Genomic DNA, 23,916 nt, shown 5'->3' on the forward strand with positions numbered 1-23,916 from the left:
CATACAAACTCCACACAAATAGCAGCCCAGGAACTGAATTGAACAAATGCCAACTACTGTGCCACCCTGCCACCCAAACAGTAATACCTACACAAGAAAATTGACACCTAAGTTTACTTATCAGAGTTTTGTATTAAAGAATTAAAATGTTATCTTGGCACAGTAGTGGGTGCAGAATTGGAAATACCGTGGTGCGTGTTATACGTGAAATTGTCTCCAGGATAATAACACGAACATTGGCGATGCTGCATGTTAACCAATCAATCTGCACGTGTTTTCGTCGATTTCACAACAAGCAGTTCGAATGTCAGAGGTCAAGTCCCCCTCCGAGTGACGTCACATCCTGTCACGAGTGCGCAGCGCTGCCTGCAGTCTTGTCAACAGAGCGGCGGAGAGTTGTGTTGGTAGCGCTGTGAACAGGTGGCAGTAAAGAAAAAAATAATACATTGCCGCCCTGGCTGGCGACAGAGCTGCATGGGACAGGAGCGAAAGACTGTTCTGCAAACCGTGGTATGTCTGAAATGCGTCTTAGGGACGAGTGGTACTAGAATGGAATCGCGCAGGTACGAGGTGGAACCGGCGACAAGACGGGACCAGTTCTGAGACAAGGTTTGGCTTTAAGCTCAGTTCCTCAGCCGCAGGGTCTAAAGAAACTGTAGGAGGAAAGGGAGCTGTGATGTGCCCGGACAGTCGTGCATTGAGGAGGATAGTGATCTCTCACAGCCCTGCGCGCATCTTCCACCGATGACCAGCGTGGGGCTGACTGACACCCGGGCTCCACGGAGGGTCACTGCTCGCCCGAAACATCCAGCTCCCCGGCGCCAGGCTCGGCTGGACCGGGCAGGTCCCGAGCAACAGCAATAACAGCTCATCGCGGTTTTCTCCCAGGCTGGAATGGTGACTGCCCAGGCTGAGGTACCGGCCATTTCGTTACTGATCTGATATCGGCGCAGCTCCCTGCCCGGGAGTTGGATACAGAGCTTCCTGCGTGGTGCTCGTCTTGCCGGCGGCCATATAGACGCACAAGGGGAGAGAAAGTAAGGCGCTCCGGGGGCTGCCCGGGCTCTGGGGACAAGCTGCCCCGAGGAGAGCGACAGTCTTCAGTTCGCAGGCGGACCGAGCGAGTCCGAGTCATGGATCAGCTCAAAGTCAAAGACCGCATCCTGGAAAATATTTCCTTGTCTGTGAAGAAGGTAAGCCGGGAGCGGGGCGGGGAGACTGGATTCCGGGAGGGCCTGGGCTCGGGACGGTCGAGTTGTCCTGAGAGGGATCAGATCATAGGCCGCTGGTGTGGAGACTCCACAGACAGTAACATCTACAGGAAGGTTCTAATTATTTAAATGATCATTATTTTCGTACCACATGTGTGATGGTAACCTTAAAATGATCTCGCTGAAAACAAAGCCTGTTTGACACATTAAGCCGAGCAGAGGTAGAGAGCCTCTCTGCTCGTCAAGTTTTCTGTGTCCAGGCGTAAGCAGTCGCTGCTGCTGAGGCTGTTGGTTTTGGCCGTACAGCATCGTGAATAAAATTCAATGTTCTGCGAGCTGTGCTTTCTGTGACTAAGATCTCCAGAAGGCCATTCTACTGATCTGTTGTGGATGCAAAGATGTTGTGACCCTGTTCTCTTTCAGTTTAAAGATTCCTCAGAGTCAGTGTCGTCAGTGGCCCTTAAACCCGCTGCTGGAAGTTATTACCCTCCCGCAGAAACAGCAGTTTAACTTGTTTCATGTTTTCATGCTCAGGGGCTGTTGAACAAACCGCTGGGACAGAAAAATGGGCGCTGTGATCATGCTTAAACCATTGTTCCGTGCGTCTGCACGAATGGGAGAAGAACGATATTGTAAACAGAAGTATCCTATGCTTGTCAGTTGCTACAGAAGATCCTGTAGCTGCTTAATCCTAAAAGGACCCAACTACTGTCCCAGAAATGTCCCATTTCTTTGTGCTACATGGGATCTTTTAGATGTATAGTCTGAGATCTGTCTCTGGTCCTGGTCTTCAGCTCTCAGCAGAGGAGTGCATGTGACAGAGAGGGTGTCTCTGTTTCCCTATCTGGCAGTCTCACTGTGTGATTCAGCATGCCTCCTCCTTCTTTTCTCTTTCTCCATCTGTTTCCATTTTTATTTATTTGGTATTTCCGAGCCCTGCCTGCCAGGTCACATGACTGTCAGGAGGCTGGAAGAAAGCTCGGGTCACTTGTTCACATCCAGACAGCAGTGCCCTGCACAGTGGAAGATTCCCATTGTATTGCAGTCTGATCCACTCTGGGCTTTACAGTCTGCTCACTCCAGCAGGCTCTGAACTTGTTCTTCGGACATCAGCAGCAGAAAATATCTCTCCAACGGTGCACCACAGAGTTTAAGAAACGCCTTTGATTCTTCAAACTGGCGAGTATCAGGAAGGAACCCTGTGCTGTGTTGTTTTTCGGTGCGCCAGTGTGAGTTCATGTGCTCAAGGCTGACAGAAATTGGGAACGACTGCTCGTTAGTCAAGGCACAAGGCCACTGAGTGCTCCCTGGATTCAGCAACTAAAGACAGCAAGGATGGCTCACGTTAACTATCCAAGTGACATTTCATTGGGATTTTCTTAAATGGGAAAGGGGTGTGCTGCAGCTGTATTAATTTAAGTAGACATTCTTTTTGGTGGAAGTAGTAGTACTATAATGTAGAACTGCAGAAGTAGGCGTTGACTCCCTGTAGCTTAAATAATTGATCACTAGTATGTAGCTATATGTGGTATGTTTGAGTTAAATTGGTAGAATGGGTATTACTAACAAGCAAGAACAATTTAACAATGTTTTTATTCAAATGTATTTGTGAAATAACCTTGTTTCGGAGGTAGTAACACAGGGGCAACGTTTGCATTTGAAGCTGTAACAGTCAAACAAGCTCTCTTTAGGGAAGCCCTGGTGAAAGATTTGTGTATATTTGCTACAATTAATAATGATAATGGGTGAAAAAAACATTTTTGCAGAAGCAATCTGCAAGGAGATCTTTTTAAAATAAAATATAAGCTAGCATGTGGAACATCAGTGACTGCTGTGTATCTTATTTGTTCAAGGTGTGTAAACCTTTGTTCACATCTCTGTACAGCACAGCTGCTCAATAATGAGGATGTGGGTTTTGAGAAGTCAACTCATTTTTTCCATGGGGTAGGAATGCAGTGTGCACAGTTTTTGTGTGGGAACCCACAAAACGACATTCCTCCTGACCTAACGCATAAGGAAACAGTGATACATATGAAAATTCCTCTAACATTTAACTTCTTCTGGGAGGAGGATTGTAGGAATCCTTCTGCTAGGTTCTTCTTTTACCTCAAGTTTCATAAAAGACATAAAAGAGTGAAATCACTGTAGTGTCTGTTTGTGTTCTTGAAGAAAAGGCTTGTTCAGAATGAGAGCCGGCAAGTGGTTGTTCAGATCAGAACAGCTGCAGTTGAGAGCAGAGGGTCTCACAGCCTCTTCAGCACCTCAGAGTGTGTCCAAGCCGCTGGTTTTCGTAAACATTTCCTCCCAAGGCGCTCTGCTTCAGTCTTGACTCTCCAGGAGCTAATATCTGCACAGCCACGGCAGTGCCTTCCCCCGTCTGACAGCTGGGTTTCTTGCCAGCTGCAGAGCTACTTCGCTGCCTGTGAGGAAGAGGCGCCTGCGATCCGGAACCATGACCGCGTCCTGCAGCGGCTGTGCGAGCACCTGGACCACGCACTGCTGTACGGGTAAGGGGAGACAGGAGGGGGCGCTGCTGAGCCCTGCTGACTCAGAGGCTGTAATGGCTGTGTCTGGTCCTGGAGAGCAGCCCCGCTGCAGAGCAGTACCCCAGTTGAAGCATGCCTTGTATTTCGTATTTGTTCACACCTGAGCACCTGCAGCCTGACGTGGACTCTGTTGTAACCCGACGTTGTTTCCTGTCCCTCTGTGTGCCGGTGCCAGGCTGCAGGACATCTCCTCGGGGTACTGGGTTCTGGTTTTGCACTTCACTCGGCGGGAGGCGGTCCGGCAGATCGAGGAGCTGCAGCATATTGCCACCAACCTGGGCCGCAGTGAGTCCCCCTTTCTAATAGTTTATTTGTTGTGGAGAGCTGACAGATTTTCACCCTTGGTAGACATTCAGGTCTTGGACCAAAACTCATCTCCTCTGGCCCTGATGCAGCCCTCACTCGCAGTGCACACAAACCCCTGCCAGGGGCTGTCAGCACAGCTGGGCTTTCTCATGCTTTCTGATATAATGCACAGGCTTCCACTATCAGATTATTTTTAATTCAGTTCCTTATAAATAGATATCTTTTAAACTGAGGTTTGCAAAGCCCCCTTTTGTACTTGGTTTTGGTTTATTTTCCATGTTTGCACTAGCTGTACAGTTTTGCATTGTTTTGTAAACCCTCCTTGAAGTGATGTTCCCGCTCTGCCACTCAGGTCGGGCCTGGCTCTACCTGGCCCTGAGCGAGAGCTCGCTGGAGAGCTACCTGCGGCTGTTCCAGGAGAACCAGGGCCTGCTGCAGAAATACTACTTCAAGTGAGTCTTTGCCCACATCACTCCTGTCTCCCCTCCTCACAAACTCAGGATCTGAGATCCTGTCTTTCAGTCATTTCTAGATGAGTGGACTGCTGCACTTTGAGCTAATATATGATTAATGTACTCATAAATGACTTGGTTGCGGTTTGTGTGTGTTACAGGAACGCTCTGGTGTGCAGCCATGACCATCTCGCACTCTTCCTCACTCTAGTTTCCGGGCTGGAGTTCATTCGCTTTGATTTGGAGCTGGTAGGTATAAGCTGATCAAGATTTATTCTGTCATCAATTGTTTCACACTGGAAAAAAAGAAGGAAATAAGCTAAAAGAGACTAGAGCCCTGTGACCTAGCTGCATCAGTGTACTGTGCACTGTGGGACGTGCACAGACGGTGGTCTTTCTGTGGGTCTGTTATTCATAGTTCCGAGAGGTTCCGTGCTGTTGTCATCCTGGAATTTGAGGATCTGGAGTTTAAGAATACTATAGCAGAAGCGTATTTTAGAGTTGTGCTCTGGAATGGAACTTTCTATCCTATTGTAAAAGGCAAAATGCCAGGTTGCTGAACGTGAACTTGTGCTCAGTCTTGATGGGCGTTGCTGAGGTTCAGCCTCTGGTGTTTCTTTCTTTCTTCCTCTTTCTCCTCTGTCGCTCTCTAAATTGTTCTTCTCCTTAACCTTCTCCTTATATGTCAGTACTCATTCTATCCCTTTTCTCTTTTCTCCGCATCCCTTATTGTTAATGTTGCTTATTGCTCCCCTGTGTCTTTATCCCGGTGCAGGATGTCCCGTATCTGGATGTCGCACCCTACATGCCAGATTACTACAAGCCTCAGAACCTGCTGGACTTTGAGGAGCGGCTGCCCAGCTCAGACAGCCTTTCCTTGCATTCTTTCACCTCGCTGACATCCACCAACCTGGAGTGGGACGACAGTGCCATTGCTCCCTCCAGCGAAGGTATGCGAGTGAGGGGGGGCCAGGGGGCGTGGGTGATGACGCAGTGTGCCAGGGTGAGAGAAGGTGGCACCAGAGCTGCCACCTGCCCAGCCTGAAGGATTTGCCGCATCCTTTGTGCTGGTTTTGATTTGCTCTTTTCCTTTTTTTACAAGTGGTTTGTCAGAAATGCTGAAAATGTTTATTTTATTTGATTAGATCAATTTGGTGATCAATATCAAAGTTTTGGTATTGATTTGTGGTATTGATTGCCACAAATAGTTTTCTCCTTGTCTGTTTTCACTGCAAGATGTTTTGTGAAATGTCATTTTGTTTGTTTGTTTTTTTATCCCCAAATTAAGGTCAATGTCAGGACGTGAAGGGAGAGCTGGAGAGAGGCGGAGGGGGGCTGGAGGGGGTTACGTCAGGGTGGGGGTTGAAAGCAGCACTAGCGTGTACAGCCCATTGCAATCATGGTTACGAACGTCACCATCTGGGCTCAATTCCCCTGACAGCTTCTGCAGGAGCTGTGCTGGCAGAGCTATTCATCGACCTACAGCAGCGCTCTCCCCACGGCTCCTCGGCCATCTTCATGGAGGTCGGCACTCTCCTTCATGATGCTCTGGCTGGGTGGGCCAGGATGTGCTGAGGGAGGCAGCTCTGTTGTTTGTTGCCAAATAGCCTTTTATGTAAACCCAGGCCTTATCTTGATTTGACTGGAATTGACATGATCAGAGAAAGTGCTGGGAAGCAATTCAAATTGCACAGAAAGAGCACTTAGTGGTTCCCAGCTCGAAAGTGCCCCGTCTATTCTGGTTTCGGTTTCTGTTGACCTCTGAAGTGTCACGCCCTTTGTTGCTGTTTTCTGCTGCTGAGCAGGAGACGTTGGAATACAATACAGAGGGTCAGAACCAGTGACGTAAGAAACTGCTTAGTGGGATAAATTAATAAATAATAAATTAATGGAAAATTAAAAATTGTGACCCAGTGCCCTGCCTGCCTTCAAACATTATTTTGTTTTTTTTTAATACATTTCTGCTGTCATTTTTCCATGCCTCCATTCCAATGTGGTCATGCCTGCCTTGGATGCTAACGTCGCGTTTTATCCCTCCTTTTTAGATTATGATTTTGGTGAGGTATTCCCTGTGATGCAGTCAATGCCCAGTGCAGACTGGGAAGGTGGGACATGTCTCTTTTTTACCTAATCCCCCCCCCCCCCCTCCACCAGTGGTTGTCAAACTAAGGGGTGCAACAGTGTAGCATGTCCTGGGGTGTAAGGAAATCAAGGGAAACAGAAATGTTTTTAGCAGCACTACAGTTAAAACACAGCAATGAAGAGCTTCAGGTATATCTTATTACTACTGCTGGATCCCACCGAGCAGTGGTCTGCACATTTGAAAGATTCTTCTTGGTGAAGGCTTGGTGAAGGACACAAGTTCTAACCATCTATTCTTGGTGTGCATGCTGATGTATTAAAGCCCGATATGCATGGCACTAAACTAAGCCTGATGTTTCAAACTATATGTCAACACTGGTGAATATTATCTGTTTTCTCACCTCTGTTAACTTTCTTAGTGAACCTTGATTTTCTAGTGTAAGCTGATAACCTCAGAGTTTATTAGAATTTGTGCTGGCTTCTGACAGGGTTTTCTTGAAAATTACTACGGAGGAAAGGGCAGTAATGCTGGTGATGTAAAATGTTAATGACTATTACATAGGGGGAAACACTATTTGACCAAACCAAGTAGCAGCTCCAAAGTTTGTTACTTCAATTACAGTGAAATGAAAGGTGCTAATTCTCATTCTTAGCTGCTTCCACAAAGGCCTTCAGTTCTCTCTTCACTATACCTGGAAGTTTACTGACTTAATGGAAACTAGTTCCCATGTATTGTGTTTGGGAACTCCCACATTTATCCCACCTGTGTTTGACTGACTCCATGAAACTCCAGCTTTAATAACACACAGGGAGTGTATGGTGGTAGCTGGGCTAGTTCTCAGTTCAGCTGTCACTGATGTGTCACTGGTGTGAGTTGGAACAATCACTCAGGTATTCTGTAAGGATGTTACTGCAGTTAATAATGGATATTAAAACATCTTTGATAACCTGAGTTTGCAGCAATCTGAAAGAGTTGTTCTTAATTCTAGAACCTGTTAACAGGTGTGGTGTCTTAAGTACTGTTTGTGGTTTGCACATTGTTCTTGTATTTCTGGATATGATTAGTTTTTAAAATGTTTATTGCAGTATGTTGTCAATTTGCAGTTTGAGCATGTGCTGTGAATATAGTCTAACTAACAACTGGAAGAACTTCATTTTATAATTCACACAACACCCTGCGTAATTAGAAAAAATGATCCAGTGCCTGGTACAGAAGCACTTGAAACTTACACTCTCTGACTCTGGTGGCTCTCTGTTAAGACATTGTCACAGGTGCTGGGGAGAGGGACCTTATCAGACTAGTGGAAAATGGAAGGGGGGAGATATCCATAAAGTTTGAAAACCACTGCCCAACCTCGCCCACTGGCTCTCTGCTTCGTGCATGCTCATGCTGTAGCACCATGCCTGTGGCACTGCCCTGTGCCAGAGCTTTGTCATAGGGGTGCCAGAGGACCTGTGGAGCCTTCAAGCTATTGGAGCTCTGCAGTCTCATGGCGTGTCAGGCAGCAGGGCCTCAAAGCTGGGGAATAAGAAGTAAGGAGCTGGTGACAGTGCAGCTCTAATCAAGGACAGCTGATTGATTTTCTACATTTGTGGATGCAGAGACAGAAGCCCTCCCCATCCTGCCGCCCCTGTCTGGGGTCCTGACTGCCATCCCTGACCCTGCAGTGGACACAGCCTGGTTGTGTTAAAGATAATTGTCAGTTCAGTATGGCTTCTGTTTTATCATCTTTTTAGATGACAGTTGTGCTTAGAATAAAAGATAAAATTTGCTTCTATAAAGAGAAATATAATTCCATGCAGGCATACTGAGACTGTAGCCAGGTTAACTCAGGGGGCTGCTGGGGTGCAGGCTGCAGCCACTCTGGGCTTCTATTCTGTGGGTTTCCTGTGTTTCGGAGGTGTTATTTTGGGTGCACCTGTAGTGTTGCAGGTAGGCTTGATCAGGGCTGTTCCTTCTTCTGTCTTCCGTTTCCCTTTACTGCAACTCCTCTACTGCTGGTCTGGGTCTCTTTACTTTCAGACACCAACAGGCTCTGGCACCTGTCTGGAGTTACTTCAGGGTTCTGTCCTTTCCTATGTTGATATGTCACCAGCTACTGTTGTTATGCTCCAGCAGATGTGGTTTGTGCTGTTCATTTCAGCATTTCTATAAGGTGAAGGTGGAGCTGAACACAAGCTTGCGATACTGTATGTGGCTGTCCTTCCTGCTTTCCAAAGCTGTTACTGTCACTCAAACTTGCTCTCCAGTTCACAAGTTCATGTGGGCTGACAGGGCTCTTGCTCTTGGGTGTTTTCTGATGTGGTCCTGGCGATTTCTCTGTGCTGTCCACTAGGTGCAGGGATGTGTATGATGTTTAGACAGTTGTTCTGAACTGGACAGTATTTCTACCTCTAAATTCTTTTTTTATTCAATAATGAAATAGTTGACCTAGATATTTACTTATGACTTTTTCATTTCATTTGTAACATTTGGAATTTGACATAGATGCTGGAATGTTTTGTAGTGCCTCATACCCTCATTTCTAGAAGATTAATGCATTCCATTGTGTTTCTGAACCGTAATTAACTACAGTCATCACTCTAATGAGGTGGGATGGCATTTCCTCGTTTGTAATCCCTCTAAGGAAAGCCTTATTCCTTACTCTAAGTGCAGATTTACCTCCTGGAGGTCTGGGTGTATTATAGATGCTACAGAGTTAAGACCTGTAGCATGAACGTTCATTTTCCTATTCTTGTAAGCACCTGTGCAGTTACATTGAGTGGTTATTTTTCCTGCAAACGACCACACTGTAAGTAGTCTGTGACTGTGCAGAATTTCAGTTAAATTGAGTCACTTGCAAGTGTAAAGTCGACGGATGTGTTTCTCATGGCTGCAAGCTGGGAAACGAGGACCTGCAGGCCGACTCCTTCCACCTGCCCTCTTCAGGCAGCAGGATCGCGGTCCTCCCTAAGTCCTGGGAGACTGCAAGGGGGTGCTGTGCTGCTGGGAGCCATGAGAGCCCTTCCTGATCAATCCCACGCCACCCTCGGTGGAGCTCAGCCTGTGGTGTCGTCCCTGGAGTAACACAATCGCAGTGGGATTGTGACGGACCCAGGCTCGAACCCTTGCATTTGAGCAAGCACCTCTGCTGCTTGAGCCACTCATGTAAAGTGCTCTAAGGGGTCTCCTCTTTAAAACTCCTTAGAAATTTGAAGCCCTGGTTTCCCTGCCTAGAGTGAAGTAGTATTTCCTACTTCTCTGTCTGAGAAGATCGATTATTCTGTCCTGTATTTAATTTTCACGTTTCTGCACTAAACATGGGCTGGCGCTAACACTGTCAGTCAGTGCGTCTGTTACTAACCCTGCTTTCATAACGTGTGATATCTGTCCCCATAAGGCCTGGTGAAATGTTAGGAGAAAATGTTATTCCAGTTCTGGGACTGGGCTCTGATAAATACACAGAGTTAAAATGAAGTCAAAGTTCAGATACTTGTGATATTTTTGCTATTTCTCTGATGCTTTCAAGAAGAATTACAATTAATATTATTAAAAATAAAATATTTTCTATAAGACGAGCAGTCTGTATTTTAGTTGAGGCTTCATTAGTGCAGTTTACACATGGGATGTCAGACAGGGATGCAGCTGCAGCGCCCTCCTGTATCTGACCAGAGGCTGTCTGCTACTCCTGTCTCCACGCAGAGGGAGACCTGACAGACCCAGCCAGCTGCCGCTCAGTGGCCTGTGAGCCGCTGGTCAACAGGGCGGCGACACGCAGCCCCACTCTGCGGATCAACCCTTTCAATGAGGACTCCGACACCAACCCTTCCACCGACACTACACCTGTGCACAGCGCACGCTGTGAGCCTTTCGAGGACGACACCGAGAGCACTGGCACCGATCTGGAAGTCATCAGGTAAGGAACAGTGCCCCCTATGGATACTGAGCCACACTGCACTCTGGCACAGCTAAGTAGACCTGTCGGAGGCTAGTGGCATTAAACGCTGACACTGCATAGATGAGGTTTATGTGTATTGTTTACAAATCCTAAGCTCAGTCTACCTTTTCTGTTTTTTTAAATCCTGCCTTTTCAGAGATTGGTTCCTTCTGTTTTATCTTTATTGAAAGTATTTTGTGGCTTACTGTAACATGAATGACTGAAAATATGAGTCATTCCTTTGTCCACTACATTGCTCTGAGCACACCGGAAACCTAAAAACCAGCTGAGAAAACTTTGTTTCTGATCAAGGAGTTAAACGTCAGCTGGGAGAGAAGGTGGGGATTTATGTATTTTCATTGCTGGTGCCTATAAATGCATTGAAATTCATCTGATGTGTCATCGAAATGAATAAGGGTTGGTGTTTAAAATGGCTGCCTTATGCTCAAGCCAAGAAACGGGGAAAGTAGCAGACCTCTCAATACCTACATCCACTCCTGCACGCCTCCTGTTCCTGTGAGTGATGGCGCAGGGAGGCTGACAGTAACTCTCCCTGCAGGCTTGCCAAGAGGAGAAAGCCGGGCAGGAAGCGCCAAGCGAAGGGAAGGCTGTCCTCTGCGAGCAGCAGCCACCTGCCTGTCGGGCACAGGCCCCCGGAGCAGGAAGGCCGGGGCAGTGGCGGGCCTGTGGCCGGGGCAGGTGGGCCCCAGGATGGGCCTCTGGGCTCAGGGCAGGACGGGGCCAGGGCGGAGGAGGGGCAGGAGGGAGAAGAGGAGGAAGGGGAAGATGAGGGAGAGGGCCTTCTGCGGCTTCCTGAGATGACGGACACCTCTATGGACAGCGTAGGGCAGCCCCTGCGGGAGGTCATGGAGCAGCTAGAAGGGACTCTGGACTGCCAGAGCTGGGAGCCCAGAGCGGGGGCCCAGCCACCTCCGCAGCAGCCCTTTCGGAGCGACTCCGAGGGTGAGCCTCCAGACCCGCCCCCTGCCTCCTCTTTATCCTTGGCCCAGGAGCCCCACGCCCTGCAGGCCTCTCCACCTCGCGACTTCTACCGCTTTACCCCAGAGAGTCCAGGCCCTGCTGCCACAGGTGGTGGCCACGATGACCCTGCAGGGCCTGGCCAGTCGGCGCATGTTCATGGTGGCCATGAAGCTGAGGGAGCGGGAGAGGCGCCGACAGGAAAGACACTCAGACTCCTAGGGGAGCGAGGGGAGGAGGAGGGACGGGCGATGCCTTTGCAGAACGGCTCGGCCCTGACGCCAGAGCTGCCCCCGTCTGGCCGGGAGGAGGAGGAACAGCCACCCAGCCCCTCGGAGACCAGCCATGCCGCTGAGTTCAGGTGCAAATTCAAAGTGTTTTCACACGGCTCGATGTTAATTTGTACTTTACTTCCAGTTTTCTCTTTATTTTAGTATTTTTATGTGATTTTTTTCCCCTTTGAAATGTTGTATGTCGACATCTTAAGATTCAAATGGACATAAAGATTTTAAATGTGTTAATTGCAGTTAAGTGATGGGATCAACCACGTCAATTAAATTGTTAGACCCATTTGATCCTGTATTTGACAAAATATTGTTCTCTGTTAAACTTTGTGAAGATCTAAAGTCAAAAGCAGAATGAGTTATGTAGAAGCTACTAAAATTAGCTGCATGTTCTCCTGTCTGTCGGCCTGTGATGGGGATCATATAGTAGTTTGTCAAGTTCTTTCCCTTTCGTTCTCACTTTCTTCCTTATCACCTAAAAAGGTCCTGCATTCCTAGGTTGTATGTACGCATTCTGATCTGTAATGTAAATACAATTTTGCTGTCTTCACATAAGGCACCACGTCTATAACAAACAACCCTACACCCTTTGGCCTCCCCTTAAATATTCTGATTCTCAGAGTGAGTATCTGCCCTCGATTGTATATGCGTTTGAGAACTGCTGGGATTTTTTTAAAGGTTCGCTCGGACAAAAAGTTTAGAATTGTCTCTTACAATAGACAGAAACATATCTAACCTCACAAATAATCTTTTACATTTTTTTTGTTTTAAAATGCTGTCTGTTGGCAACTGACATTTGAAAAGAGAGTCCCAGGCATAGTGATATGAAGATAGTTTTAAATGGAAAATCACCCTTTTTCAGGTCCTGTTTTTAAGAGCATTTGATCCTCATGAAATCATTTTAAATTGTTCTCGATGCTATTTGCAGATAGTTCTGCCTCAGCTTGCAGTGTTGTGCATTAGCTTGATGTTTCTGATGTTCCAGAGTAAAAAAGCTGCTCTGGTTCTGTTCAGTTCTTTCAGACTCTGCAGTGAAAACGGCACTTGCCAAGGTCCCTCTCACTTTGACATGAGATTTTTACCACTTTTTAATTTTTTTTTGGACCAGGGTCCAGGTGAAGTCTCCTCAGTAACAGGAGGCACTTTGGTCCTGAGCGTCACTGCTAGAGAAGTCGGCTCGTGCCAATCAAACTCAAGCATTCCCTCGGATTGCAAAAGATTATTCTTACATCTTTGGCTTACTGTGTTAAATGTGGCTCATGCTAATTATATCTTAAAAATGTTGTCCTGATTAAAAAAATGGTAATGAAATATCCAGCTCATAGTGTTGAATTTTTATACAAGAGGTTGGCTACCCTAATTCAGAGTGTAATCAATTACAGTTGGAATGTGTTGGCGAGCGTGATGACGATCAGTGGTCACTGTATTAATGGACTGTTGTCTTGCAGGGTGGACAATAATCACCTGCTGCTGCTGATGATCCATGTGTTCAGAGAGAATGAGGAACAGCTCTTTAAGGTAAAGGGAAGAGATTTTGTGTAAGTGAACAGAGGTGCCTTTTACAGATCTGTAGAAACATACGGTATGAGCAATGTTTTCATTAGGAAAGTTCTCATTATTAGGGTGAATTAGGCTTAAATGTGTTTTTCTTTCATTCTGATAAATTGGGCTTTGGTGGGGGAAAAAAACAGTCTTTCTAACCCTGGCCTGGAGTTACTGTGTGAAGGTTAACACGTGGAAGATAAGATAAGATCACAATTTCTTGCATTAGGAATTCGTCTTTTCACAGACCCCAGCTTGCTCTCCATGAAACACAGACACACAGACAGGGAGAGAAGCTGGGGGTCAGAGCGCAGGGTCAGCCATTGTACAGCGCCCCTGGAGCAGCTGGGGTTAAGGGCCTTGCTCAGGGGCCCAATGGAGTAGGATTCCTCTGCCGGCCGTGGGATTGTATATGAATTTTGGAGTTACAGATCTTAACAGCAGTGTCAGTGCTTAGCACATGTAAAGTTCATGTGTTTCTTTGCAGATGATTCGGATGAGCACAGGGCACATGGAGGGAAATCTACAGCCACTGTACCTCCTGCTTACAGACTGCTACATCTATTTGCTGCGGAAGGGTAATGGGACCTCTCTGCACTGGCACTGACTTGATTAAAGTATCACTTTAATGTGATGGAACTTCACTAAGGTGGGGGTTCTTCTCCACAGTTCTCGGTCAATAGAAGGGTATAGTCACATAGCTTGTTTTCTGTTGCCAGGAGGTGATAGCAGGACTGGTATGATGGTTTTGTGTCATACTAATCATAAAGCAATCAGTAGTATCCCCGCAGTCAAGAGACAGCCAAGGACATCTACAATCCAATTGAAATAACCAAGAAGAAATGCTTGCATAGCTCTGAAAACTTGGGTGTTAATTAAGGAGGACAATAAACTAGAACTACCAGCATAGGCTGTGATCCCTATGTGTTAAAAAACAAACTTTTGAATGATCATACCTGGACAGAATTCTACGTTGTTTTACCAGCATTGAAGTGATGAGTGACTGCTGAACCACCACTCTGATTTGAGTTATGAGATTCTTCGGCGTAGCCATTCCCAGTGGAAGTATAGTTCAGAAAATATAGGCCTTTGGTAGGTGCCTTATTTTAGGTAGACAAAAGAATTTCACCTTTGGTCAATAATAGTGAATCATTCATCCAGCATTCCCTCGTAGCCTAAGCCTAACCTGGCAAACAGAGGGTGAGAGGTGGGAAACATCTTGAACGGGAGGCCTGTCCATAGTAGGGAAAATAGAGAATCGGAGGCTTCCAATTAATGATTGAGCGTGAAAGACTGAGGTTTTTCAAGGATCCCTACCAAAGGGAGCTTAGATTTAGAGATGACATATGGCAGTCTTGGGAAGATGGTGCAGACAGCTCTGATCATCATTGGGACCCTCAGGTGAATACAGATGCTGAATTCTGAGGAGACAAGATGTAATTTATATTGTATTATTGTTACTACTATTATTAATATGCTGCAGCTCTGGACTGCAACCAGAGCCCCAGTACTTCTACAAAACAATTGTGCAGAATTCCAGAACTGCAGCAGTGATCATGCAACACTAACTGAAACAAAAACAGATCACATTACAAGTTTGCATAAAAATACCACTGGTGGAATGAAGGTGTACTGCCAGTCCAAAGCACATACGGTATTCTCCACGGGCAACAGGCAGTCTCCTGCGGGGCCAGAGGTTTCAGTAAAGAGGCCTGTAGCAGCACAACTGGACAAGGATCAGTTGACAGTGGTCACAGTCCTCCTGGGCCCAAGAGGCGAACAGTGAACCAGGAACTGTAGCAGTATCCACAAAATAATTCCACAGTGGTGGTCCCTGTTAGCCAGGGAGCTGGTGCTGGATGCAGGACACCGTGTGGGGGCACAGTGAACCAGGGCTGCCCTCTCCGAGCCGGACAGTGAGGGAGCTCTGGAGTCGCACAGGAGGAGCAGTGAAAGGGGAGAGGCGAAGGGACCCAACTGACTATGTCAGCTGTTGCTGCGCTTGTCCGTGACTTTGAATTTATCAGTTTCCAGAAGAGCTAGAAAAAAAAAAGATAATTGCTGGGGAAAAGAACTGAAAACCACTGATGGAAAAAAAATGAGTAAACCATAAAACACGGCAGAGAAATGGCAGCCAAGCTCTGCCAGCACCTGGCACCCTCACACCTGGCAGGATTCTTGCTCTCTGTACATCACTGTCCTCAGTGCTCACCCCTCTCCCCAGTGAGGCTCCTGCCCCAGAACCTTTCGCTTTTCAGATTTCTTTTTGTCAGCACTTGTCAGTTAATGGTTGCAAAACATAACTACAAAGAGCCAGACCTTGCTGGAGAGCTGCAGGGCAGCATGGTGCAATACTGACTGCTGACCGATGTTCTTACTTTCTTCGCTGGAGAACACACTTCTTATAGCCATGCCAGACATCCCATGCACTTCCTTAGGAAATAACTCTTTGTCCTGACTGGCAAACTTCATCTTCTGCTGAGTGACTGTCTTGCTAACTCTTTGAACACATATCCCCAGTACCAGAAGGGCTAGGGGTATCCCTCACTGGGTTAATAAGTGATTTTCATTTCAGGAGCAGCAGAGAAGCCTTACACAGTGGAGGAGGCTGTGTCTTACAACGAACTGGACTATATCTCTGTGAGTGGTGGGCAGAATGCACAAAGCACTTAGAAATGTTCTATGATGGGAGAGTGCCAAGACAGTCAGGGTAGCTTCTCTCTAGAAGTGACTGAGTGATCAGTATTCCCAGCTTTAATGCTGAGACTTAACCTGTGTGTTTGTGATGTGTTCATGGTTTCTCTTTTCTACAAGATCCTACCAACAACGGTTTTATATTTTTTGCATTTAGATTTGAAGCACATTTTAGCAGTGGGTCGGTTTCTGCTTGAGAGGTGCTGTCAGCCAGAAGATTTTGAAATACCTATGTGCATGATCCTTTCTGCAGTCTGCTGGCTCAAAGATCAAGGCATGTGCGCTGTGTGGTACATGAACATGTCTTTTCAAAGACTATGGCATCTCCGTCTTCTCTTCCAGGTGGGAATGGACCAGCAGACTGTCACCTTGGTTTGCACTAACAGACGCAGGCAGTTCCTCCTGGACACGGCAGACAGGTCCTTGACAGAGTGAGTCCTGCACTCCTGACTCTTATAAACTCTTCTTTCATTTGCTTCAGTGCGTGGCTTCTTGCTTTTTGTTTTTTATGCTCATTGTTCGACTGCTTTATTGGTTTCTTCCTGGAATTTGAACTTACATTTGGTTCAGTTTAACCGCGTCTAGGTTTCCTAACCCTAACGGGGTTTCTCTTTGCCGATCTCTCAGGTGGTTCCTGGCCTCCCTGAAGTCGGCCATGATCAAGGGCTGTCGGGAGCCCCCGTACCCCTCTGTGCTCACAGATGCTACTATGGAGAAGCTGGCCCTGACCAAGTTTGTGGTGCAGGAGTCGCACTGTGAGGTAGGTTGGTTACTGGTACTCTCAGGTCAGTCGCACTCCTAATGGACACTGTCGCACAGATTAGAAGACTCTCGTGAAATCTCATGGAAACAGTCTGTGCTTGCTTTTTTCTTGGGATTTTCAGTTGTTTTTTCTGTGTTTGAGCACTGTAGGCATCAGAGGTGTGCATCAAGCTGTACTCGCTGGTACACTGGGAGGATCCCCTTGATACATCCGGGGATCACGAGGCTGGACTGCACAACCACCCTGACAGTTCTGTGGTCAAAGAAGGGCCTCTTTTATACCGTGCTGGAACCTCCTATCTTGGCAAGGAGGTGTGGAAGAGCTGCTACCTGGTTCTGAGGTAAATATAGTAAAGCCAGCTGGTCCTCAGGTGACTCTGAGGTAAAAAAATGCTCTGACTTGTTTTCATACAAATATGTGTTGTCCTTACCCAGTTGCCCATGGTGTGGAGTGCGTGTGATATCATGGCTCCCAGTGCACAGTAGTCTGATACAGGTTTTTCAGGCTCTTCAGTCTGACTCCCTGTACACAGCTGTTGTCTTAGTTTGTGCAGTTTGTACATGAACCTGCAACTCAAAAACGTGAAGTGGATTAAACTAATGGGCACTGGGAGTCTTATCTCCTTCCCTGAGCTCTGCTTAATTTGCTGTCTTGCCTTGCCAGCAATGGGATACTGTTCCAGTACCCTGAAAGGACAGACGTGACACCTCTGCTCTCTATTAATATGGGGTAAGACTGCAATGAGGCCCTCAACTACAAGCAATGTCCTCTCATAGCTCCTCCATTTTTGTGTTATGTCTCTCTGTGCATAGTCTTTTATTTCTTACTTTTTTAGGTATTGATATTCCATATTTTTGTATTGACACAGAAAATGAATTACAAAAGTAATTCTTATTGTAGAAAAATTGTAGAAAACAAACAAATACAACTTTAATCCCAGTACTCCTCTTTCCCCCCAGTAAAATAGGAAATTTTCCATATGAAGCTTACACATCCAGACCATACCCCTACTACTTCATACATCTGTGTTAAAGCTCCTTGTCTCAGTGTGAAACATCTCTGTCTTTCTGATTCTCTCTGTCTTCTCTGGCTCCAGGGGGCAGCAGTGTGGGGGGTGTCGGCGTTCCAACACCACAGAACGCCTCCACTCGTTCCAGGTCATCCTGACGGAGCGCCCCCCTCTGGAGCTCAGTGCAGAGAATGAGCAGGACATGGCCGACTGGATGCTGTACCTGTGCCAGTCGGTGTCTAAAGGGGTAAGAGCTGTGGGCAGAGTGGTCCTCCAGCAGTATCCCAAGCAAAGCCCCAATCTGGCCCTGCCCCTGCCTGTCACTGTTCATGGGTGTTCCCAGATGCTTCAGGTCAAACAAAAACATTAGAATTATATTCAACATAATGTTCAGTAATTAACCATTGAAATGTTATTTTTCACACAAAAATATTTTTTGTGAATGTATCTTCTCTGATTTTAAGCACATGTTGAAACTGTTGATCTGGAGAGGTGGTGTAGGATGGTGGGTTATGCTTGTTGCCCAGAGAGGTTTTTTCGTGAATAGTCTAGCAGTGTGGGTGTGGAGCAGTGGTGAGCAGTTGTCAGGGCTTTGTGCTCTTGGTCGTGGGTTCAGGTCCAGGGTGGGAGGCTGCTATTGTACCCTTGAACCCTGGTCAGCACCGGGAAAGCAGGCTGCTGCTGTAATTGGTGCTTGTGGACCAGTAAGAGCCGCTCATCCCTCTGGGTTGGAATTTCTAGTGAATGAAACTTTCATCATCACCATTATATTATCATTATTGACACTTTTTAATTAATCTAGATTTATTGAAGAGTATATTCAAAGTTTAAAATGATATTGGCAGTTCTCAGTTTAAACAACAGATGTGTTCCTGAAAGATGCGGCAAAGCTCACACATGTAACTTTAAACAGAATTTTGCTTAGTAATACATGTAAACAGTTCATCAATTTCAAAATTGTATTTTAAAATGTGAAGGGAATACTGTTGTTATGGGTGGTAATGAATGGTGTGGAAAACACTGAAGTTGTGTCCACAGCACAGCTATTTTCATATCTTTTACTCTCAGTGAGCCTTTTAAATGCTATTTATTTTAATGTCTTGTAACATTTTTAATTTTAAATTAGTGAATGTTAAGGTTGACTTTTAAAAAAAATACTTTATTTTATTTTCCTATTTCGTACACTGAATTTTGTTATGTTTTTTTAATGCAGTACCTTTGATTTATGGTCTTACTGAGTTTATTTTAAATGATAACAATAAAAAGATCAGATACAGACTAAGACCGTAAAGAGGTGCTGAGTAAGAGCGAGGCCATGGAGGAGCTCTGAGACGGGCTGCGCCCAGCTGTCTGTTAGCAGAGCGGCTCCTTCTCTCTGTGTGCAGCTCAGGCGCTCTGCCATGTGGCTGGCTGTGCCAACGTGTGTTCAATTGAGAACTCATTTGTTCTAAATTAAGATTTATTGTATATTCTTCAGGCTTGTTGAACCAGAAATGAGCAAATTAAGAGCTTGTAAATTGTTCCTACCTGTACCTTTCTAAATTCTTTCCTTGAAAGTAATTTAAACATTTTTTTCTAAGCATCCTGCACGCTGATATGCTGATGGTCAGTTCTGCTCTCTTCCTGTCAGGTTGTCCCCCAGGATGCAGCACCCACCCCATGTATCCCCTGCTGCCTTGTGCTGACAGACCGGAGGATGTTTGTGTGTCATGAGGACTGCCAGACAAGCTTCTTTCGCTCCCTGGGCAGTGTGGAGCTGGCTGATGTCAGGGCAGTGAGAGTGGAGAGTGATCGCGAGTACTGTGTCATAGTGAGTCTGTCTGGCTCTAACCTAATGCTAACCTACAGCATTTTACTCTTTGCTTTCTATAGTGATACAAAGCTCATTTTGGCAATTCTTTAGTATTGTAAAAAGGAATCCTGCTTTTGTTTGACTATATTTCTGTATATTTAAAACATTTCTGTGATGTCACTGTTACTGAGTCCCTTACCACAACAAAATACCAAATGCTCAAGAGAGAGTATTTATTATCGGTTTGTTAAGACATTTATGATTGTATGTAAAATAAAAGTTCAATCCATTAGGATGTACATTTTCTGGCCTATGCTTTAGTTTTCCAGAAGGTGTTTGTAAAGTTCCTCATGAAAGACTTATTAATATATAGCCAGTAGGTATTCAAGAAAATGCGTGTTCTTGGATAAAGAACTAGCTAATAGTCAGAAATCACATGGATCTGCAATAGGACATTGTTCTTAATCCTCCGTTCTGACACACTGGCATACACTCTGGTGTAATAATTAAACCAAAGTTTGCAGAATTTGCAGATGCAAATCGGGGATTATTACACACTGTTGAAGCTGCAAAGGAACTTCATTTAGACAGAATGCAAAAGATGTGCAGAGTAACATACAGGTGGCAGAACAAACTATAAATGCAAGATGGTGTGATGTGCTTAGGGCTGTACTAGTTCTATTGCAATAGAGATAATATCTAGCAATGAATTATGTCATTGCCATTGAACATGGTACCATTAGCCTGTACAGGCCAAAGCCAGGGTTAAACAGATGGTTCAAGCTGACTGTCTCCTTTATGTCCTAAAGTGAAAGCCTCACGCTTTGTTTTCTACCACTCCTCCCCTTGCACTCTATGTCTGGATGCAGGAGTTTGCTGAGGACAAGAAACAGTTCCTGCCACCCTGGGTACTGTACTTCAGCTGCAGTGTGGAGAGGGACCGCGTGCTGGGGGTGCTGGAGACCAGCTGGAGAGAAATCTTCCAGGTGAGTGTGATGGACAGACAGAGAAGCAATCGGTTATCGATTGATGCTTTTGTAAATAAGATTAAATTATTCGATCTGCCTTCATTTGCATATCGAATCCATTTTAAGCTCTTTATTATCCTGTTTCTGATGCCCTTTGTGTTCTCTCTCTTGGCTTGTGTGCTTTTCTTTCGGTTCTTTCTTTCTTGTGGCTGCATCTTGGATCCGCCTTCTGGCTCAGGTGGTGCTGCCCCGGCAGGAAGTGTTGGACCCCGCCGTGCGACAGAAGTGCGGTGATGCTCTTTCTCTGATCAGGAGCGCCTGGCAGCGCAGTGATAGCCTGAGGAGAGGACGCTCGGAGAGAGAGCCCTGGTGCTGAGAGGCACAGGAGCTGCGGGTGGAGATATCCGACTGCCGTTTTCATGACGAAAGAATTCAGACTCGGCAACTGAACAGCCTGTGAGAAAGGTGTCATGTTCTGGAGGAGTGAACTCTTCCAGCCCTGTGACTGAGCAGACCTCTGAGATGCAGACTTGCGGAAGCTCTTTGGACACAATGCCTGAATTCACTAATTCTGTTGACCTTTTCTGTTTGTGCCTCACCTGAAAGGCCTGGAGCAGGACACCTGACTGTTGGAGGGGCAGACCCTTCCCGAGCGAAGTCTCTGGAACGTGGACACAGACTCTGCAGCTTTTAACTCCTGCTTTTATTTTGTAACTTTTACTCCATGGCAAGTGTGTTCCAGACGAATGTCTTGTTTAAGCTATTGTTTTGCGTCTCTCTCAGTTAATTTTATCTGAAGAGACCATGGGTTTGATGTCTGGTCAGTGTTTCATGTTTTTTTAAAAGTAATTCAGCTTTTATTTTAAGGTACTCTTTTGAGTTAACTCAGGCTGCATTTTTACATATCACTGCATTGCGAGGGGGAATGTCTCTGGTGGACGCAAAATATTTTGGTGTCATTCTGAAAGTGAGGCTCATTTGCAGATGGGGTCCAGCAGGAAATCTACAGTATTTGTTAGACTTGCCAGCGGTGGGGTTAGGGTTAAACAAGATAATTTGATCTGTTTGATAAATGATGTGTTGAATGTTTGATCTCAAGTGGTAGCTGCTTAATTCTAGAAACTCATCCTAGTCTTTTTCCTTTAATAATCTCAAAAGTTAGCTTTAGCATCCTTAGCCAATGGATGGATAATTGCACCAGACCTCTTTACTGTAAGTACTGATTATTAATTGGAAGATATTCAATGATTAAACCAATAGTTATTAATGTTGCACATAAGATGTGACTGTCGGGCCTCGGACTGCATTGGGGTTGAAGAACTGGATGTGTTTCTTAACTAATGAAAGACTAAATGATTAAAGTTGTCCAGGATCAGGACTGACCTTCCTTTGATTATATCTTTATGGTATTTTTAATCCCTATTTGTGCCTGAAATTTAAGAGATGTTAAAGCCAATTTCTATTTTTTTTTCTTTCGGCTGTATGTGAAGTGCCTAAAAAGTAATCACTGTTTTTGGGCCAATTGTGTGAGGTGTACATATATATAATGTATGTTCTGATGCTAATTTCACAGCACTTTTTTTTTAACCGAAGAACATTTTGAAGCATTTAAGCAACATCGCCCAGCTTTACCGTTCTGCTTTCCTATTAGGAAAACCTGCTGAGATGAGATATGCACTGGTGCGTGGAGTGGGGGCAGTGCAGGACAGTTGCCTGAAGCTCACACTCCAATGTCCTGGCACCCACTTGCTTGAGGGTTTATAAAACTCACTGAAACTGCATATTTATCTCGGACCTGCTCTGTTAAGAGGCATTGACAGTGGAATCACAGGTGTACATGGTAAATGATGTTGGTAATAAGATCTCTTGTTTATTGAAATCTCATGCAGCCTAGACAGCATTGGTTAAGACTTGCAGTGAGATAAGACATGGGGTATGAACACTTATTTCTGCGACACAATAATTGGGGGAATGAAGTTACAGTGCTTATATATATTTTTAACTTTACTGTTACTCTAAGGAGATGAAGAACCATACATGTTTATGATTTAACTTGAAAAAAGCAGACTTATTTGTGCTGCTATGGGATACTTTTCTTCATCTAACATGTTTACAATACTTAAATAAAAATGATAGGCCTAATGTAAAGAACTAGACATCAGAGTTTGAAGTTTTTAATTGAAGCGTGTACTGAGGGTTCCTGGGACAGCCTTGCCACTTGGCCTTTTCTGTTCTGCTGAAGTTGTCCATGTTGCAGTTCTGTGTTCTGGTATTTTACATGCCACTTGTCTTTGTCCTAGTGCAGAGCTGCGATTAAGCAGCTGCTGTATGTAATGTTTGAACCCCACCTAAACATGTTCACGGACAGGTAATGAAGAATTATAAATGTTTTTGGCTTGAAGTCTTGTGAACTTTTTAGCAGGCTCCTGCATTCAGACTGCTATCGCCCACGGAGTAGCAGCTTTGGCTGTTCATCGCACGGCTTTAATGTACCGACCTATGGTTAGTTGTGCGATCTTCAGATGCAGGGTCTGTGAAATTGCCAAGGGTCTGTGAAGTATTATCTGGTGCCAGTGGAAACTGGTGCAGGCTGGCAGACTCGGGGTCCCCCCTTGCGCCTCAGCGCGCATGTGGTCCAGGCCAGCACTGCAGGAAGCAGAGCCTCTGGGGAGCCAGGAAACTGCGGGTCCAGTACTTGGAAAGGTCATTGTGTGTGTGAGAGTATTTATCCTGGAAAGGCATTTGAAAGAAATAAAAACTGATGTGAAACAAGCTGTGGACTACTTTTGATATTTGAAACTTTTCTCACTCAATAGCCTATAAATATATATTCTTGCACATAAAATTACAATTGCTTACATTACAGAGTCATGGATTCATGTTTTACTAATGTGTGTAGTTTTATAAAAAAACGTTGTATTTAATGAAGAAACTGTTTACAAACAACATAACCAAAACAGGAATAAACATTTCCCTTCATCTTACATTTCTGCCACATTGTACATACAAAATGAACTATTTACACTATGCCCGCAGGAATGGAGGGCCATTCAAAAAAATACAATTGTCTGATAAGAAACACAACAAACAACAAAAAAGTCTACGCATAGATATCACTGCATATTTTCCTCATAAGCTAGAATCAGGTCCCTGTAGGGAGCTCCTGGTGCTTGCTAAAAGAAAAAGTTAATTTTTTTCCATTATATAGATCTCATTCACAACATTAACCTATTGTTCATGTGTTGGAGGTTCTTTTATAAGCCATTTTCGTGTAATTACGTTTTTACTACTGTACAGCTTTGATATTATTTTTTTTCAATTACTTTGCTGATCTGCAGCTACACAATTATCAAGCAATTTATTACTTTCTTT

General features: G+C 45.2%; 1 protein-coding gene across 4 annotated transcripts; it reads left to right on the forward strand.

Annotated features, from left to right (window-relative positions):
* The first annotated feature begins 361 nt into the window (after window positions 1-361).
* Window positions 362-23,316, forward strand: plekhm2 (pleckstrin homology and RUN domain containing M2). Of its 4 annotated transcripts, XM_088938017.1 has the most exons (21): window positions 1,018-1,193; window positions 3,612-3,718; window positions 3,933-4,042; window positions 4,416-4,515; window positions 4,677-4,764; window positions 5,291-5,465; window positions 6,561-6,620; window positions 10,280-10,493; window positions 11,074-11,477; window positions 11,580-11,853; window positions 13,225-13,294; window positions 13,806-13,896; window positions 15,894-15,958; window positions 16,355-16,443; window positions 16,640-16,772; window positions 16,925-17,115; window positions 17,439-17,504; window positions 17,872-18,031; window positions 19,415-19,594; window positions 20,446-20,562; window positions 20,783-23,316. In XM_088938017.1, the coding sequence occupies exons 1-21, from the start codon at window positions 1,134-1,136 to the stop codon at window positions 20,918-20,920; spliced, it is 2,892 nt and encodes a 963-aa protein (XP_088794143.1). In that variant the 5' UTR covers window positions 1,018-1,133; the 3' UTR covers window positions 20,921-23,316. The 4 variants fall into 4 exon arrangements, with proteins under 4 accessions (XP_088794142.1, XP_088794141.1, XP_088794143.1 ...); XM_088938015.1 differs by lacking the exon at window positions 1,018-1,193 and adding an exon at window positions 392-510 and having other exon boundaries at window positions 11,074-11,853; XM_088938014.1 differs by having other exon boundaries at window positions 11,074-11,853.
* The last annotated feature ends 600 nt before the right edge of the window (window positions 23,317-23,916 follow it).

Source organism: Atractosteus spatula, chromosome 20, assembly GCF_055471065.1.
Source record: "Atractosteus spatula isolate fAtrSpa1 chromosome 20, fAtrSpa1.hap1, whole genome shotgun sequence".
NCBI lineage: Eukaryota > Metazoa > Chordata > Actinopteri > Semionotiformes > Lepisosteidae > Atractosteus > Atractosteus spatula.

Excerpts from the sequence above, each read along its gene's own strand:
- plekhm2 (XM_088938014.1), top strand. The coding sequence starts at position 1,134 with ATGGATCAGCTCAAAGTCAAAGACCGCATCCTGGAAAATATTTCCTTG. Across the intron at positions 11,854-13,224 it reads AGCCATGCCGCTGAGTTCAG|GGTGGACAATAATCACCTGC; the intron begins GTGCAAATTCAA and ends GTTGTCTTGCAG. Across the intron at positions 17,505-17,871 it reads CTGCTCTCTATTAATATGGG|GGGGCAGCAGTGTGGGGGGT; the intron begins GTAAGACTGCAA and ends CTCTGGCTCCAG.